A 20,549-nucleotide genomic window follows, 5' to 3' on the forward strand; every position below is an offset into this window, starting at 1 on the left:
GTCCTGGGATCAAGCCCCACTTCTGGGCTCTCTGTTCAGCGGGGAGTCTGCTTCTCCCTCTCCCCCCGCCCCCCGCTCATGCTGTCTCTCTTGCTATTTCTCTCTCTAATAAATAAAAATCTTTAAAAAAATGTATGCTTTAGAGGCACCTGGTGGCTCAGTCGGTTAAGTGTCCAACTCTTGGTTTCGGCTCAGGTCATGATCTCAGGGTCGTGAGATTGAGCCCGCACTCAGTGTGGAGTCTGCTTGAGACTCTCTCACCCTCTGCCCCCACTTGTACATACTCTCTCTCTCTCTCTAAAATAAACTTTAAAAAGGAAGAAATGTGTGCTTTAACTTGGAGTAACAAAGAGTCGTTTTAGGATTTTAAACAGAGAAATAATACAGTCAAATTTAGTGCTTAGAAAAATCACTCTGACACTAGTGTAGATGAGAGTAATTATGGAGGCATGGGGATCAGTCAGGAGACTCTTTCACTATTCCTCTAAAGACATCATGGTGCATTAGATGAAGATGGAAAGAAGTGAACACATACTTAGAAGAGACAATATCTATAAATCTGATTATTAACTAACTGTGGAGGATTTCTGGGTTGGATAAGTGAGTACCTGGAAGTTTCATTTACTCTTCTTAATTAATGAAACTTAAGAGACGTGATTTTGCTTTTTGATTTGTTGAGCTTGAGATATCTGTGGGTCTTCCAAATGGAGGTGTGTCCAATAAATAGGTGTCTAAATAGATCTTGAGCTTGGGAAAGGCATTTTTGCAGGAGACATAAAATTGGAAACCACCAATATATAATGGTAATCAAAATTATTAAATGGATGATATCACATAAAGAGGGTATATACAGTGGGAAGAGAAGAAATCTCATAGGATCGGGGCGCCTGGGTGGCTCAGTTGGTTAAGCGACTGCCTTCGGCTCAGGTCATGATCCTGGAGTCCCCGGATCGAGTCCCGCATCGGGCTCCCTGCTCAGCGGGGAGTCTGCTTCTCCCTCTGACCCTCCCCCCTCTCATGTGCTCTCTCTCGCTCTCTCTCTCTCTCAAATAATAAATAAAAAAATCTTTAAAAAAAAAAAAAAAAAAGAAATCTCATAGGATCGAACTCTAAATGATACCAATATTTATGAGGAAGATGCTTACAAGGGAGACAGAAAGGAAGTAACTAGAAGGAAAAAGGAAAGAAAGAAAAAAAATATCCTAGTGTCATAGAAGACAAAGTTATAATTCTAAAAGGAAGGAGTGGGTAACATTGTCAAAGATGCAAACATCAAAAATATATGAGTACTGAGAAGTCTCTACTAGATTTAATAATAAGTGGGTAATTGGCAGTCATCAAGTGTCATTTTCAGAAAGTGATGGAAATTACTTTTAACATGCAATAGTTTTAAATCTATTCCTGACCTGTAGTCATTCTGGATGACACCTATCTCATCCATTTACATTTACACTGAAAGGTAGGATTTACCATTTATTGATATTAATATTTCACTACTACAGTTTCTACCAATCATTGAGCCTGTCCAAACAAATATAATCAGTGTAAACAATCTATTTACATGGTTACATACCCTCCAAATATCTTCCTTATATCATCAATCAATTTTTTTCCAGTTATATTAAGAAATAATTGACGTACGTCACTGTATAAGTTTAATGCGTACAGCATGATGGTTTGATTTACGTATATTGTGAAATGATTACCACAATAGTTTCAGCTAACATCCATCTTCTCATGTTAGATGCAATAAAAAGATAAGAGGAAAAAAAATCTTTTTGTGATGAAAACTCTTAGGATTAATTCTCTTAACAACTTCCCTGTATACCATTCAGTGCTATTAGCTATGGTCATCATGTTATACCTTATATCCCTAGTACTTATTTATCTTATAACTGGAAGTTTATACCTTTTCATCACCTTCCTCCGGTTATTTCTCCCTGCACCCTCCACCTCTGGTAACCAAAAATTTGATTTTTTTATAGGAATTTTTATTTTGTTTTATTTACATTCGACATGTAGGTGAGATCATACTGGATTTGTCTTTTCCTGTCTGATGTACATTCTTTAGCATGATGCTTCAAAGTGTATCCATGTTGTCACAAATGGTAGGATTTCTCATTTTTCTTAGCTAAATAATATTCCTGTGTGTGTGCGCGTGCATAATTTTTTTATTCATTGATGGGAACTTTGTTATTGTAGATAATATTCCTGTGACTATGGGAGTGTAGTTATCTTTTTGAGTTAGTGTTTTTGTTTCCTTTGGATATATTCCCAGAAGTGGAATGGTTAGGTCATGTAGTAGGTTAGGTCATGTAGTAGTTCTATTTTTATTGAAAATCCTCAATACTGTTTTCCATAGTGTCTGTAACAATTTTTCAATCTCACCAACAGTGCACACGTTTCCCATTTTCTCTGCATTTATGCCAGGATTTGTTACCTCTTGTCTTTTTGATGATGGCCATTCTATAGGCATGCGTGGATAACTCATTGAGGTTTTTATTTGCATTTCTTTAATGACCGGTGATGTTAAGCATCTTCTCATGTACCTGTTGGCCTTTTTAAAATATCTTCTTAGGAAAAATGTCTCTTCAGATCCTTTGCCCATTTTTTAATTGGTTTATTTGGTTTTTATATTGTTTTATAAGTTCTTTATATATTATGGATATTAACCCATTATAAAATATATGGTTTACAGATCTTTTTCCCATTGTGTAGGTTGTCTTTTCACTTTGTTGATGATTTCCTTCAGTGTACAGAAACTTTTTAGTTTGATGAATTCTATTGTATATATACCACATCTTCTTTATCCATTCATCTGTCGATGGACATCTTGGCTCTTCCCATAGTTTGGCTATTGTGGACATTGCTGCTATAAACAATGGGGTGCGTGTGCCCCTTTGGATCACTACATTTGTATCTTTGGGGTAAATACCCAGTAGTGCAATTGCTGGGTCGTAGGGTAGCTCTATTTTCCTTTTTGAGGAACCTCCATACTGTTTTCCAGAGCACCAGCTTGCATTCTCACCAACAGTGTAGGAGGGTTCCCCTTTCTCCGCATCCCCACCAACATCTGTCATTTCCTGACTTGTTAATTTTAGCCATTCTGACTGGTATGAGGTGGTATCTCATTGAGGTTTTGGTTTTGGTTTGGATTTCCCTGATGCCGAATCAGAAAATTTAAGATATTAGAATATAAAATAATATTAGGAAGAACTTGTGCTTCCATCAAAAAAAAAGCTGTTACTGGTCTTGTTCCTTTGTCAAAAACAACTATAGAATGGGATGTAATGTATGAGACAAATGTTTTCAGTCATTACACAATTTGTAGGTTAGGACTGTGATTCTTGAGAGATGGGACTACAAAAGATGAGCTTCATGATTGCCCCAAGATTGTCACAGATTTCTGTGTAAGGAAATTTTTGTATCACAGAGCAGAGGTAGAGTTAAAAATAATAACAGTGTCACTAAGTTGAGAGAGAGATTAGAATTCTTGGTTGCTGAAGTGACTATCTGAGAAAAGGAACTGGTCCCTGTGGTTGCCTTAGGAGATTTTGTGGGGATTAACCACAGGTCTGTGGCTGAGAGTTAGACTCCATGTGCACATGGTACAACCCTCTAAGGAGAGATGATATGCTGCAGAGCTGAGGACTCAATGTTTATTCCAGAGGCAAGCAATTTGGAGACATATGAAAGTTTCAGTACAACCAGTGTTAACAGGTGATGGTAAACACTTCAAGCATTCAAATGAGATCACAGCAAGTCCCCAAGTTATGAATAAGGAGCATAATATAGGATTATGTGGAAAATTTTAATATGATGAAACAATAATAAAATTTAGCTTGATTAGATGAGAAGGATTTGTCAGGAATTAACTGTGTAAAAAGTGTAACACATTTTTAAGGAACATGACATAACTCTAATTTGCTACAATATATCGTCTATAATTCCTCCATATAAGTAAAAAGAAAAAAATTACACATATCAAGAAACAGGAAAATTTTTATACATTTGAGAGAACAACAATAAAAAAAATCAATAGAAATTGAGCCTGGGGCTCCTGGGTGGCTCAGTCGGTTCCGTGTCCAACTCTTGATTTTGGCTCAGGTCATGATCTCACAATTGCGGGATCGAGCCCCACATCAGACTCCACAGTTGTCCCTCTCCCTCTGCTCCTCTTCACATGTGCTCTCTCTAAAATAAATAAATAAAATCTTAAGGAAAAAAGAACTGGAGGCCAAGATGATGGAAAACTTAGATTCAGTAAGCAAGGGATTAAGAATATATAAGAATATAGCCACAGGTATTGAGAATCTCAGCAGAGACATGAAAATGAAGAATGAGGAGAAGAAAAAGAAGATGGGGAAGATGGAAGAGGAGGAGGTAAAGTAAAAAGAGGAGGAAAAGGGAGAAGGAAGAATAATAGAAGAAAGAACCAAAGGGAACTTCTAGAATTGAAAAATACATTATCTGAAATAAAATTTACTGGGTGGACTTAAGCACATGTTAGAGACAACTGAAGAAAGAACATTGAACTTGAAGACAGATCTACTAATTGGAAGTTATCTAAGAAGAGAAAAAAGTGAAAAGAACCTGATCAGTGCCTTAGAGTTCCACAGGACCCCATCAAATATTCTTACATACAAGTTAATGAAGAAACACAAGGAAATGGAGGGAAAGTGAGGCAGAAAAATATTTGAACAAATAATGATCGAAACCTTTCCAAATCTATGGAAACATCAATTTAAGATGATTAGGATGATTAAGGCAAAGTAAATGAAAATCATTACAAAATAAAAAAAAGAAAATCTTGGAAGACACCAGAAAAAAAATTCATATAAAATAGAACAAGCATAGGCTTGTTAGCTTCTCATCATAAAAACAAACAAAAACCAAAAACAGGCCTTAGGATATTGGAAGAATATATTTAAATTGCTAAAATGGGGGAGGAGGGAGGACCTATCAACATAAGAGTTCTTTTTTTAAAAAAAAAAATATATTTTTATTTATTTGTCAGAGAGAGAGAAAGAGAGAGACTGAGCAAGCAAGGGGGAGTGGCAGGCAGAGGAAGAAGCAAGCTCCCCGCTGAACCAGGAGCCCGATACGGGACTCTGTCCCAGGACTCTGGGATCATAACCTGAGCCGAAGGCAGACGCTTAACCGCCTGAGCAACCCAGGCATCCCAACATAGTTTTCTATCTAGAGAAAATATCTTTCAAAACTTAAGGCAAAGTAAAGACATTTTTAGATAAATGAAAAAAAAGAGGTATCAGTATACATCAGCATGCACTGTAAAAGATGTTAAAGGACATGTTTCACGCTAAAAGTAAATGACACTGGATTGAAATTTGAATCTTCAGGAAGGAATGATGGTAATAATAATTATGTGGGTAAATATATAAGACCACATTTTCTCTTTTCTTCTACTAACTTCTTTAAGAGATACATGACTTTTCTAAAGAAAAGATACATTTTTTGCACTCTTTATATCCTAGGTAGAACAATATGACAAAAATTTCACAAGGAACAGGAGGTGAGTGGAATTAAACTGTACCAAGGTTCTTTTTTTTTTCTTTTTTTTTAAGCTTCAGTTTTTTTTTTTTTTTTAAAGATTTGATTTATTTATTTGACAGAGAGAGACACAGCGAGAGAGGGAACATAAGCAGGGGGAGTGGGAGAGGGAGAAGCAGGCTTCCCGCCAAGCAGAGAGCCCGATGCGGGGCTCGATCCCAGGACCCTGGGATCATGACCTGAGCCGAAGACAGACGCTTAACGACTGAGCCACCCAGGCGCCCCTAAACTGTACCAAGGTTCTTAAAATTTTGCATGAAGAACAGTATCAACTCTAGATAGTGATAGTGAAATATGCACATGCAATCACTACACCAACACTAAAATGTAAAGAGATACAGTTAAAAACCCGATAGAAGAATTAAAATGGAATACTAAAAATATTCAAACAACACAGGAGAAAGAAAATAATAAATAACAAATGGGAAAAATAATAATTTAAAAAAATAGAAAAAAATGATAAAAGGAAAGATCTAAATCTTGTCAAAACATTAATTATATCAAATGTAACTAGCCTAACCATATCAATTAAAATGCAAACATTTCTGATTGGTTAAAAAAGCATGATACAACAATTTGGTGTGTATTTTTCCAACCTTTGACTTTCAACCTATCTCTGACTTTATATTTAAACTTATTCTGTTAAAGACAGCAAATATAATATATACATAGTACTTAAATTAGTATAAAAGTAGACTTTTGAAAAAATTACAAATGATAAAAGGAAAATTATGATAGTTATCAAGAAGTTATGTCAGAAATGTGCATCTGTAATAGAGCTTCAAAGTATGTGAAATAAAACCATACAGAATTAAATAAAAATAGAAATATTCATAATCATTGTGAGAGATTTGATCATTTCTCTGTCATTAATTATTAGAACTAGATAAAATATTCAGTGTGTTAGCAAGAATACCACAGATACAGGGGTGCTTGGGTGGCTCAGTCGGTTAAGCATCTGACTTCAGCTCAGGTCATGATATCAGGGTCTTGGGATCAAGCCCCACGTTGGGCTCCCTGCTCAGCGGGGAGTCTGCTGGAAATTCTCTGTCCCTCTACTCCTGCCCCCATTCATGCTCTCTCTCTCTTTTTCTGAAAATAAACAATCTTAAAAAAAAAAGATACCACGGATGTAATCATAGGTCCTTCTCAGTGCTTCATATCAGGAGGCATGGTATTGATTTGTGCTAATGTTCCTGATGTTTACTTTGAACAACTGGTTAAGGTACAGTCAGTCACATCTCTCTACTATAAAGTAATTCCTTTAAAAATAATTATTAATTCATATGCAAATACTGGTGACTATGAAATTATGCTGCCCTTGTCAAATATTCAACTAGTTTTAGCTCCTACTGATGACTGATTTCCTTCCTTCCTTCCGTCCGTCCATCCGCCCACCCGTCTGTCCGTCCGTTGCAGTAAGAACAGTTAACGTGAGATCTACCCTCAACAAATTTTTAAGTGGACAAAATACAGTATTGCTAACTATAGGCACTATGTTGTATAGTAGACCTCTACAGCGTGCATAACTGAAACTTTATACCCATTGAACAGCAACTCCCCATTTGCTCCTCTTTGTGACTTCTAACAATCACCACTCTACTTTCTGCTTCTTTGAGTTTGAGCATTTTAAATACCTCATATAAGTGAAATCATGCAGTATTTTTCTTTCTGTGATGGACTTATTTCACTTAGCATATTCCAGATTCAACCATGTTGTCAAATATGGCAGGATTTCCTTTTTATGGCTGAATAATATTCTATTTTATGTAAATACCACCTTTTCTTTATCCATTCTCCCATCAGTGTACATTTAGGTTGTTTCTGTATCATGGCTATTGTGAATAATACCACAATGCACATCAGAGTGCAGCTATCTCTTCATGTTCTTGACTTCAATTTTTTTGGATATACCCAAAAGTGGGATTGCTGGGTCATATAGCCCACTGATGATTTTCTTATGTCTTCACTCCACATAAATTGGTTTTCTACTATAAAGGAGAGCTTTGCCTTTGCTCTGTTTGTTTCTTTACTTGTTATTTATTTATATTATTATGGTCTCATAGATTTAAATTTCATCCAAAGGGTTATAATTAATTATCCTGATCTCTTCTGATTATCAAATTATTCCAGATTAGTCTAATACGAACTCCTATAAACTATCTTCTATGAACTTTCAAATGTGTTCATCGTTCTTTGATCACATCCTTTTATCTTGCACAGCAGAATATCCCAGGCTCATCTTATACATTTTTCTTCCCCAGACTTGATATCAGCTCTAAAGAGCCCTGATTCTTTTTAGTGGAGAATGATATTTTAAAAATCAAGATTATTTTTTGTAATGTGTCATTGCTTCTTGGCCTTCTCAGTGGACAGAGCTAGTAAATATATGTATATGTACACATGTGTCTTTATATATTTCCCTGCCTATCGTCTATCTACCTGCCTACCTACCTATCTACCTATTTACCTACCTACCAATCTACCCATCCAGCCCTCCATCTGCCCATCCATTCATCCATCCATCCACCATGGATACCACCAATTTTAATCCAATACATTTTCATATTTGTCACCTTCACCTCCAACAACAACAGCCTAGTACCAATTTTAATCAATCTTTATATTTAATTGCTCAAATCTAGAATATGCAGAAGGCATTCCAATTTCAGAACTGTCAACATATATCACTGTTAGAAGCAAGCTAAATAATTAGAATTTGATATTTGTTCTTAGTTTTTTAAGTAAAATATATAGTGCATACATCACAATTTGATATTTTGACAAATGCATGCACATATATCACAAATATAGAACATTTATATCACCCAGAAATGTTCTCTCACACTCCTTTCCATTACATGTCTGCATATTTACTATATATCTGCTCATTTTTACAAAGAGACTCTCTGGGATTTCAGATAGGGTCATATTGAATCTATAAAATAAACTGGAGAAAAACTGCATGTTAATGATATGGAGTCTTCCAGTGGTACACTTCTCCATTTGTTTAGGTCTTCCCTAATTTCTTTCAACAGTATTTTTAGTTCCCAGTATAGACATCCTGTATTGGCAAGTCCAGTATAGACATGTCTTTTTAATATATATTGCCAAGTACTTTATTCTTTTCACACTATTGTGAATAAAATTATTTTCTAATTTCAACTTCTAAGTTTTTGCTGCTAACTTATAGAAATACAATTGATTTTTATGTTTTCCTTGTACCCTGCAACCTTATCAAATTTATTTAAGAGTTCTAGTAGCTGCCATATAGATTTCTTAGAATTTTTTTTATGTAGGCAACTGATTTAATTTGTGTTTTTATATGTTTTATATGATTTTCTTTTCCTATTGCACAGACTAGAACTTTTGGACAGTTCTTGAATAAAAGAGGTGCTTTTGACTACCTTACCCTGTTCCCAGTATTAGGGTGAAATTTTGCAGTATTTCACATTTAAGTATGAAACTAGCATATGTTCTTCACAGGTTTCTTTTTTCAGTTTGAATGAGTTCTCTTTTATTGCTAGTTTACATCAGGTTTTATCATAAAGAAGTGTTGACTTTTATCAGTGCCTTTCGTGCATCTAGATGAGAAGATCATATGATTTTTTTCTCCTTTTGTGTTAAAGTGTTGAATTACATTATTTGATTTTTGAACATTAAGTCAAACACATTCCTTGATAAAATGTATTGTTAAAGATTTTGCACCTATGTTTATGGGGGATATTGGTCTCTAAATTTCTTTTTTTTTTTTTTTAAGATTTTATTTATTTATTTATTTGAGAGAGAGAGAGAAACAGCATGAGAGGGGAGAGGGTCAGAGGGAGAAGCAGGCTCCCCGCTGAGCTGGGAGCCTGATGTGGGACTCAATCCCAGGACTCTGGGATCATGACCTGAGCTGAAGGCAGTCGCTTAACCCACTGAGCCACCCAGGCGCCCGGTCTCTAAATTTCTTGTAGTTGCTTGTCTGCCTTTGGTATTGGCATTATACTGGCTTCATAAGGAGAGTTGGGAAGAGTTCTCTTTTCCTTATGTCCTGAGAGAGTTTGTGTAAGTTGATATAATTTCACCCTTAAAAGTTCAATAGATTTCACCCATGAAGCCATCTGAGATTAAAACTGGGTGTGTGGGGGGGCGCCTGGGTGGCTCAGTCGTTAAGTGTCTGCCTTCGGCTCAGGTCATGATCCCGGAGTCCTGGGATCGAGCCCCGCATCGGGCTCCCTGCTCGGCGGGAAGCCTGCTTCTCCCTCTCTCACTCCCCCTGCTTGTGTTCCTTCTCTCACTGTGTCTCTCTCTATCAAATAAATAAAATCTTAAAAAAAAAAAAACAAAAAAAACCTGGGTGTGTGGGAAATATTTTATTATGAATTAAGTTTTTGTAATGGATAGAGTCTCATTCAGATTTGTTTCAGTTTTAAGGTGTTTTTTACAAATATTTTCTCATTTCTTCCAAGTTGTTGATTTTTTTAGAATAAATTTATTATTCAGAACAGTTATTCCCTTATTTTATTTAACTGTCAAAAGGATTTCTGGTGCTATGCTACCCTTACAATTTTTCTGTAAGTTTGAAATTATTTAAAAATAAAAATTTATTGGAAATGAAATAGTATTAAACTCAGGAGAAAGAAGTAATAGTTTGGAAAACAAGCAATTCAAATGACAAATTCAAAAGTATGTTATTTTTTTAAGTAGACAAAGTAGACAAAACACCAATTTTTAATTTTAAAAAAGAAAAACACATTTGAATAAATGTAACCTTGTTAAAGGGGAATTAATAACCATTTAGAAACCAATAACTTTGTGATAGCTTGAAAATGTCAATGAAATAGTTAATTCTCTATGAGAAGAATGACCAAAATTAACTAATGAAGCAGAAAACCTGAATAGACTATTAACTATCAAATAAAGTTATCAACAAATGTCCTTCAATTTTGTCTCTTGAGAGAGAGGGTTCTATCACATTTTAATGAACTGATAATGACCAAAGAAACTATTCTAACCATATAAAATGACTGAATTTATTTTGTGAAGCTAATATATCACTGATAATGAAGCCTCCAAAAAATTAGAAAAGTAAGAAAACTATAGTTCAGACTCTCTGTGAATATAAATGTAGAAGAACTGAAAATGGTAGCAAGCCAAATTCAGCAATAGAATCATTACATCATAAACTTTGAGGTGAGGATCTTACACTGTTTAAAGAAGTAACACACTGTCCATGTAACCAGATAAACCACCAAAAAAAAAAAATCATATCAAACTGAAAGGTGCTAAAAATATTTATTTAAATTTAACACCCATTTCTGTAATATATAGAATGATAGAACTTTAACATCTTATAGGTGATTGAACAAATTGAAGGAAACAATGAAATATTTTCATTAAAATCAAGATTATATTAAGAGTGTTTATTATTATTATTTAATACTCTTGTTCTGGTTCTAGGCATTATATATATATATAGGCATAAAATGAATACAGTAACACTAAATTATAATTATTTTCTAATGATGTGATTATATATCTCAAAAGCCCAAGAGAGTTACTTTAAAAAATGTAATCATACCAGTACTTGGTTGTATAGTGTCTTACCAAAACTTATGTCCACGAAGAACCTGTGAATGTGACCTTAGGTGAAGCAGGGTCTTTGCAGATGTACTGAGTTAAAATGAGGTCATACTAGATTAAGGTACGCCCTAACCCAATGACTGTTATTCTTTTAAGAAGAGGGAAATATGGACATAGACAACCAGAGGGAAGATAGTGTGAGAACACACAGAGAGATTGCCCTGTGATTGGAGGGATGTATCTACAAGCCAAGAAATGCTTAGATTGCCAGTAGCCACGAGAAGCTATAAAGAGTCAGGGAAGTATTTTCCACTAGGGCCTTTACGGAGAGCATGGTACTGCAGACATTGATTTCAGACTGCTAGCCTTAGCAACTTTGAGGGAATAAATCTCTATTGTTTAAAGCTACCCATTTTGTTGTACTTTATTATGGAAGCACTAAAAAACTAATACAGTCTCCAAAGTCACAAAGCTGAGAAAATGCCCCATTTATAACTGGAAACTAATTTCTCAAATTATGCTTTTTTTCTTGTTTATTTTAATAGCATTTGTAAAACTTGTCATGTGCCTCATCAATATAGTAATCTACATAATATTCATAGTTCTACTAAATAAGTAAATAAATAAATCCATAGCTTCCTTAGATAGGTTGGGAATATTCTTTGTTATATAAAGAAATAGTTTCCATATTGTGGGAATTCTCAGAGCTCGTGTGTTAATAATATGCTTGTGTATTTTTAAATCTCCCAAAGACGGATATAATTTATAGGATTCATCATATTCATTTGACTACAGAACCTTCTTCCTTTGGATGACAAATTGACATCCATAGGACATTCATATTTAGATGAACAAAGTTAAAGAATTGATAAACTGCACCATGCTACCTCAAGAAGAACCAAGCCAAAGTGGATGGCTGCCATCTTTTCATAGCTGCCTACCTATAGACAAAGAGATCTCTTCAAGGATTTCCTAATAGACACATACAGTTTCTTACCCTGTAGTATTTTGTAGATTTGTTATTTATTATTTTGCAGCCCCCACCCTGGAGCACTGCACACCACATTATAAAGGGGAGTAGTGTGGTACAGGGTTCCATTTATATAATTCTTCAACTCATAGTTCTGCTACTTACAAAGTGATACTTTGCTTAGTATTGTACTCTGAACTTCAGCTTTCTCATCAACCAAACTAAAAATAACAACTATTATACTGATATGTTGTGGGACTTGAATAAAATAACATTAATAAAGAGAATGCTCAGAACCTGACACAGATTATGGTCAATACACAGTAGCCCCCTTTCCAGTTATTTTTTTATCTTCCTAAATGTGCCTTATTTATAGCATATGCTCAAAAAATTTATATTAAATGAATAATTGAATAGAACGATGAGATCTTAATTTTAGGAATTTGATGGTTGAGTCTTAAAAGAATTTAGGTTATGGTCTTTCAGAATTATGAGGTTTTTTTTTAAAGATTTTATTTATTTGAGAGAGAGAGAATGAGAGAGAGCACATGAGAGGGGGGAGGGTCAGAGGGAGAAGCAGACTCCCCGCTGAGCAGGGAGCCCGATGCGGGACTCGATCCAGGGACTCCAGGATCATGACCTGAGCTGAAGGCAGTCGCTTAACCAACTGAGCCACCCAGGCGCCCAATTATGAGTTTTTTTTAATGAAACTGATATTTCATGCTCAGGAAAATAGTGATCGATGGAAAAATTATAGCATTTAGAAAGGTAGAAACTGGTTTGATGGATGATACAGCTGGAGACAAAGGTGATCATTGTCTTCCTGATGGCACACCTGTCTGGTGCTTGCATTTAATTGCTGCATGAAATGACAGGAATTGGCATCTGCACAGAAGACTGTTTGCTGCCTTTCTCACCTGGCACCCATGGGAAATTGTGAAATAGGAAATTATAAGTTGTCCCCCCTCACCACAGTGATGTGAAATCCAAATGACTTATGCGTGCTCATTGTATTTTCCCCGCCGATACATTAGAATTAAACTTTCCAAGGAAACGTATCTTCAAAACTATAGGAAATATTAAAAGAAAAATATAATTTACATGATAGAAATTCATGTAGCAGCATTTGTATGATTTTTGAAACAGAACAAATCTGATTTTCCCCAGCACACATCATTTCTTTATGCAAGTGGCCTTTCTGGATGCTGGTCTATATGGCAATCTAGTCTTCATGGGCTGCTAAATTTTCTAACACAAGGTCAACTGAATTAGTTACTTCATTTTATAATTTTTAATGAAGACGACTGTTCAGATTCTAAACTTGATGCTGGGTTGGGGTTCATTATTATTTTCATGTATTTACCTCCCAGGCCCCTGAAAGGATACTTAGGAGAACTTTAGTATTCTAAAGCAAAAGAGCCTATTACCATCTATTGTAGGAAAGAGTAAATTACCAGAATGTTTCAAATGCAATTTTAAAATAAAGAAAGCAATTGGATAGAAAATGCCATCGTGTTCATTTGGTGACAGAATTATGACAGAGAAATTTTCTCTATCCTTGAAAGTATTAAAAATCAGTGTTAGCCTTGCTGTTAAATTAAACCATTTTAAACAGCATATTGGTCTTGATGCTTTCTTAAGTTAATTAATTTTTAGTTATTTCAAAAACTGAAAATTATTTTAGGCCATTCTTCATTATTGGGCAAGTTTTTTGCTGGAAGATGAAATTAACTTTCATCTTGTGGTCTTTACACTCCAAAATGGTATCAAAACAATGGTAAGATCCATGTATTTTCAAATTTTCTACTTTATTAGCTACAAATAACATAGAAGTTACTTTGTGTATTTAAACCATTGTACCTGACGTATGCTAACTGTAAGAATGAATCCATAAAGAAAGACATGATTTTGATGCCTAGCATAATTTGGAGATTCTTAAAGAGTCTGATGTAATAGAATAGTGTAGAATCTTTGTCCCAGAATTGCTGTGGCTTCAGCTGGGATGTGCACCTGTCTTCCTTTGGCGTGTGCACTGAAGAACAGGGCCCTGAGAGCTTTGGTGGCAGAATCATTCCTACTCTCGTGTACATTAAATTTCCTGAAATATTTGAGTACTTGTTCAAATGAGCATTCTTGAAGAGACAAATCTTTATATAAATACTTACCAACATGCTGCAACTTTGATTCTTCTTTAGTATTTTTAGTTTTGGGGCACCACCTCACATATAATTATGATTTTTAAGATTTTTTCACTTTAATATTCAGAGAGAATTTAATAAAGAATTACTATCATCAAAGGATTCTAACCTGTACATTTTATTACTTAAGATCGGATTACTCATTGGCTTTATGCTGCATCATGCACATAAAAATAAAGAACATGAAAAGTGTCCTAAACATACAATTTTATAAGATACAAGCTCTTAGTAACACAATGTTCAGTTTTACAACATCATCCCTTACATCATTAGCTTTATAATTTACCAGCAGAATTATAGGAAGATATTTGTGTGGTTCCTACTATCCAGTGCTGTATATGATGATTTTAGAGGTCACAACTCGGTTCTAACAAGTCAAAGGCTGAAGAGACTAAAATATCGAGAACCCTTATTGAATTCATAAAAGAGGAGGACACAGGACAAATGTCCCCAACATTGAAGAGCGGCAAATGAACCTAGGGAGTCACACATGAGAAGATTAGAGACTCAGGAGCAGAATCCACTAACAGAACCAGCGCCCGGGTACAAAATCTGAATTGGCATTGATGAAGTGCTGGAGTTGCCACGTGGACAAGCCCGAGAGTTCACTTCAGGAAACCCACTTATCGGGACACCCTATAATATTGTGAGGTAATATTTTGTGTAAATATAATATTGTGAGAAGTTTGACCATGTTCCCAGTAAATATTGGAGAAAAATCTTCTGCTTCCAACAGAAGGAGGTGGAAAAACACCATTTTGAGGTATCACAGAGCACTCTGCTCTTCCTCACAAGGCATTCCCTCAGACAATGAAAGCCTCAACTGCCAGGGTATTCTCAGAGCCTAACTGACCTGGTGGAAGGGAATTCTCCATTGCTAACCCTCTCTAGATATCTTGTTCCACGTAAGGTGGGGGGGGGGGGGAGAAAAAAAACTGAGAAACGCTTGTTAGGTTCACAGTCCAGAGGTACAGGTTCACTAAAAGACTGAGACCTAATCATAGAACTGTAGAATACCTCCCCTCTCCCCACATTAAGGCCTATTTACAGCAGTACCTTTTACCCAGTATATCATGTCCAGCTATCAAGAAAATATCACATGGCCTGCTGAAAGGCAAAACAAACCAAAAAACCAATCAAAAAAACACCAAGACAAAAGCCCATAATTTGAAAAGAGAGAGGAAGCATCAGAAAGAGACACGGCAGGGATGTTGGAATTATCAGACCAAGTATTTAAAATAACTATGATCAATATGCTAAGTCCTCTAGTGGATGAAACAGCATGTGAGAAAAGATGGGCAATGTAAATAGAGAGATGGAGATCCTAAGAATCTGAAAGAAATCCTGGAGATCAAAACTATTGTGACAGAAACGAATAAGCTTTGGTGGGCTTATTAGTAGCCTAGACACAGCTGAAGAATGGTATCTGAGCTAGAGGACATCACAATAGAAATCTCCAAAACTGAAAAGCAGAGAGAACAAAGACTGAGAAAACACAACAGCATATCCAAAGACTTTACAACAAAAGGTGTAACGTGTGTAGTGGGAATACCACATGGACAAGAAAGAGAGAAAGGAACAGAAGAAAGATTTGGAGGAATAAAGACTAAGAATTTCCCCCAAATGAATGTTGGACACAAAAACACAGCATAGAACGTAAAGCAGGATAAATGCAAACAAAACAAAATAAAAACAAAACAACCAACCAAATGAAAAATGACCCCTACACCTACACATATTATTTCCAAGATACAGAAAATCAAAGTAAAATCCTTAGAGAAGTCAGAGGGATAAGACACTTTACCTATAGAGGAAAAAATGTAAGGATTATACTTCTCAGAAATTACAGAAATGAGAAGAAAGTAGATTGAAACATTTAAAGTGTTATGGGGGAAAAACAAAAAAACTAACAACCTTGAATTCATACCCTATGAAATTATCCTTCTAAAATGAAGGACAAATACTTTAACTTTCTCACACAAACACAGATCAAGAAAATTTTATTTTTTTGCCAGAAAACCTACTTTGGAAAAAAAAAAGTTAAGTTTTTAGAGGAAGGAAAATAATCTGTCAGAAACTCAAGTCTACAAAAGGGAAAGAGAGCCCGAGAGAAGAAGTGAAGGTAAAATAAAAACTTCTAAAGTTACCAAGGATAAATAAAGGCATCATCTAACAATAAAGGAGTCACTTCCGCAAGGAAGCATGACAATCCCTAATGTGTATGCACCAAATAGAACGTCAAACAACATCAAAAACTAATACAATTGCAAGAATAGAGGAATCCACTATCATAGTTGGAGATATCTACACCCATCTATTAGAAATGGATAGATCCAGGGCGCCTGGGTGGCTCAGTTGGTTAAGCGACTGCCTTCAGCTCAGGTCATGGTCCTGGAGTCCCAGGATCGAGTCCCACATCGGGCTCCCTACTCGGCAGGGAGTCTGCTTCTCCCTCTGATCCTCTTCCCTCTTGTGCTCTCTGTCTCTCATTCTCTCTCTCTCTCTCAAATAAATAAATAAAATCTTTAAAAAAAATAAAAATAAAAAGAAATGGATAGATCCAGCAGGCAGAAAATAAATAAGGTCATGGTTGACCTCAATCATTCTTGCTGTCCTGGAAGTAGAAGAAAACACGAGCAACGTTTGTAATAAAATATTTTTAGGAACCTGGGAGAGATAGTTGGTATTTCATGCAACGTCACATATTTAATTTCTGCAAATTATTGTAATTCCAGTTAATACACTTTTTACCTTTTCTGTTTCACAATTTTCGCATCTCTAAAATGAGGATTATGTTTAAAAAAAAAAAAGTTTCAGTGATTAATGACTTTTGCTTTAGGCAGCATTTCCCAAGCCAAACTGTATTGAATAAGAAGCTTTCTAAATTCCCTACCAGACCCTGAGGAGCAAAGATGAGAAGAAAGAAGAAATAAAATTATGTCGACCAAATAGGTGTTTGGAGGAGGAAATGTGTGTAATGCTAAAATATCTTCTCATTGATTTTGGGACTGGGAACCAGATTTGTGGAGAAATAAATTTGCACAAGCCATGGAAATAGCTATGTGTAGCAAACTAAAATATTCTTTTTTCTTTTAGTCAAAAATACTCTATTCAGAATTTTAATGTTTGGGAAATTTGTTAAAAATATCAGAAGGCTCTAAAGCACATGCCTAAATAGGATCACAGATCACTATAAAACTTAATGTCTCATCATTTATTTAACCAAGGTGGTAACAATGGATTTCATAGGCAAAAACATCAGGTTATCTAGTTGTTAGCAAAACTTTGCTCCTTTAATTTTGAGAAATTTTAACTGTTTCACGTAGTCAAAGACCTGATTAAAGACAAAACAGAAACTTTGCCTACAATTTCTTATTAAGAGCAGAGCAATAATCCAAGAAAACTTTGTCTTTTTAGTAGAGAGAGAAGCCGAATTTCAATTTTATACCAGTGTACTTTTAAAGCTCATTTATTCCAATCCTAGTCAGTCCTCACCCTGGAAAAAATTTTTCCAGAGATTCCCCCTCACAAATCTTTTACAAGTTTTTTTTTTCTTTTTCTTTTTCTTTTTCAATACAGATTTTGTTGTAAGCCTTCTATGTTTAAATAAACAGTTTCATTTTAGGACAAAATCACTTTTTTTCCCCTCAACAAAAATGTATTTTCATTCCTTATGCCTTTTTATACACCTCTTACTTTCTTACATACAGAGTTGCTTCCCTGAGCCATTCTAGCATCTTAATTACATTTATCACAATTTTAATTCTCAGAAACCTTAGTTTCTGAAAACTAAGTAGTAACAAATTATGAACTGTCCTACTCCCACATCTTCACAAGCCTCTCTAGATAATCAGCTTTTTTTTACCTGAACTTATTAGTTCAATTCAAGTTGCGACTGGTGCAATTTGCCAGCAAAAAGGACCTAAGATAATGGTTGATTTTGTCTCTGGAAGTTTTCATGGCTAATCGTTAAGAACAAGTTGGTTAAAAGATAAAAAGGTTTGTAGACAAATTATTAAATAGCTTTCAAAATCTTTGGTCACCTAACACTTTGAAGTTTTGCTAGGTTAAATGATAAATTGAGTTGAATTTATTGGATATCTAAGTCTTTTCCAAATGAGATAAAATGCTGAAACATTAACTACTAAACATAGGTTTAAAATATTCTATTTTAGTGCTGATGTCAGGATAATCTTCTAAGGTGTCGACTATTACACGATGGGTCAAGATCACGGTAATTTTGGATTGCATATCTTAAAGTCCATTAATTTCCTTTTTCTCTTTACCATAAATTGGGAAATGTTTTCCAGGTACCTCCAGTGGGCGCTGTGACTTTGAGTTTGACCTTTGTTCTTGGGAGCAGGAGCAGGATGATGACTTTGACTGGAATCTGAAAGCTAGCAGCATCCCTGCTGTAGGCACAGAGCCAGCTGCTGATCACACCTTACGAAACTCCTCTGGTCATTACATCTTCATAAAGAGCTTGTTTCCTCAGCAGCCCATGAGAGCAGCCAGAATTTCAAGCCCAGTCATAAGCAGAAGAAGCAAAAACTGCAAGGTAAGAGAAAAACCCAGAAACGTTGTGAGTGACTGCTGAGAGCGCTAATACAGAAAATAGGATGGCCAAGACCAGACCAAAGCTGAGATTGAATTTCTTCAACCTAGGATATGTATGGAAAGGAGAAAAGTACAGTAAGGATGAAAGAGAAGGATTGTTAGAACTGGGAAGAATTTATCCTATTGATAAATTCCATAGGTATTTGAATTTTGAAAACCACTGGAAAACTCATGGTTTTTATCTGTAAACTATGGATAGTACAGAAGAAGTAAAATGCAGTTGCTTCCCCTCAAGGAATTTAGTACTTACTGGAATTATGAGAATTTCACTGTCAGAAAGAAAATTCAAGTAGTATATAAATATTCCCAAGAAGGAATATTAGAGATAGTTGGAACCACTATAAAGTGGTTGAAGAAGTCTTCTGAAAAAGGAAAGACTAAAATTAGCCCTAAAAAAGGTAGAAGAACTTCTGTAGGCGGGAGGAAAAGATGGTTTGGCTATTATCCCGTGTAGCTTTAAGGAAAATGTTAGTACTATTGAAAGTATAAATAGGATTGTATGGTTCTTTGGGACAACCACCCTCTATGATGACTGTGTATTTTCAGGTCCTTCACTTTTCTTTATTGATTGTTTTTATTTCACAAAGGATTTGAGTCAGCTGAGTTAGGATCTAAACTTAGCTTTACATATAATGTAAATTAATCTCTCAGAGATGACTTCACAAGAATCTTGCTTACAAGAGAATGGTATATGAATAAATGTGCCATTTATATTTACAATGAGAAATGCTGTCTCCATAAGATCTGAACACACGTATTCTGACTGGTGAGTTCTGTGTTTGAACACTGAAACAAAAGCAAATTACATTCAGAAAGTTGTCAGCTGATCAAAGAATCAGGCTGGAAGATAATACCATGATTGAAATCTTTAGTCTTCAAAGTATAATATCCTTGTGTACCCGCCTCCACCACAGAGCCCTATCCATCACAGAGCCCTAACCTTTGGAAGGAGGCATTTTAAACCTTTTCCCCAAGGCTCCCCAAATTCCCTGCACCCATTACATTGCTCCTCTGTTTTGTACTGAGCAGCCTTCACTTCCTACCATTGTTATGGTTTTAATACATGTTAAACTTTTAGTTTGTGTTGGAAGTTTTTCTGTCTCATCTTAAGTTGATTTCCTAGTTTAACTCTTAGTGGGTAAACTCATTTCTGTTATCTCTTGAGGCACATTTGATAGAATTTTCTGCAAGAGAATGACATGATCAGATCAGAGTTTTAGAGTTAACAGTCTAAAGAAGATATAACAAATTATACAGAATAACAATAAACTTTATCAAATTAGTTTAGCAAACAAATGAATTTTAATCTAATATATTTCTTGTCTGTTTTTGTTGTTTTCCAAATTACTTGATAACTCTCCAAAACAAAGCCCAAGCACACCAGATTTTATGTCAAGTCTCTATCTATAAATCTCTCTACATCCATAGATACTCTGAAATTTACAAATTTGTTTTAGTTTTAGAAAGCTAATTAAAAATTAAACATAAAATGTATAACATTCCAGCTTCACTTCTTGGCTTTTCTACTTAGGCTTCCTCTGAAAATGCTCCAAAGGTTTGTTTTTCATACTGTAGTAACTCAGGATTTCATCCATCTCTATTTTACCCTGGTCCTGGAACTGTAG

At 35.2% G+C, this 20,549-nt stretch overlaps 1 protein-coding gene across 1 annotated transcript in view; it reads left to right on the forward strand.

Moving 5' to 3' along the window:
• Positions 1–20,549, forward strand: part of MALRD1 (MAM and LDL receptor class A domain containing 1) — an 806,170-nt gene that overhangs the window by 370,436 nt on the left and 415,185 nt on the right. Inside the window, exon 26 of the mRNA XM_078074136.1 lies at positions 18,618–18,865. Coding sequence (XP_077930262.1) covers positions 18,618–18,865 — 248 coding nt within the window. The remainder of the gene's footprint in view (positions 1–18,617; positions 18,866–20,549) is intronic.

The sequence above is a fragment of the Halichoerus grypus genome, chromosome 6 (genome assembly GCF_964656455.1).
Source record: "Halichoerus grypus chromosome 6, mHalGry1.hap1.1, whole genome shotgun sequence".
NCBI lineage: Eukaryota > Metazoa > Chordata > Mammalia > Carnivora > Phocidae > Halichoerus > Halichoerus grypus.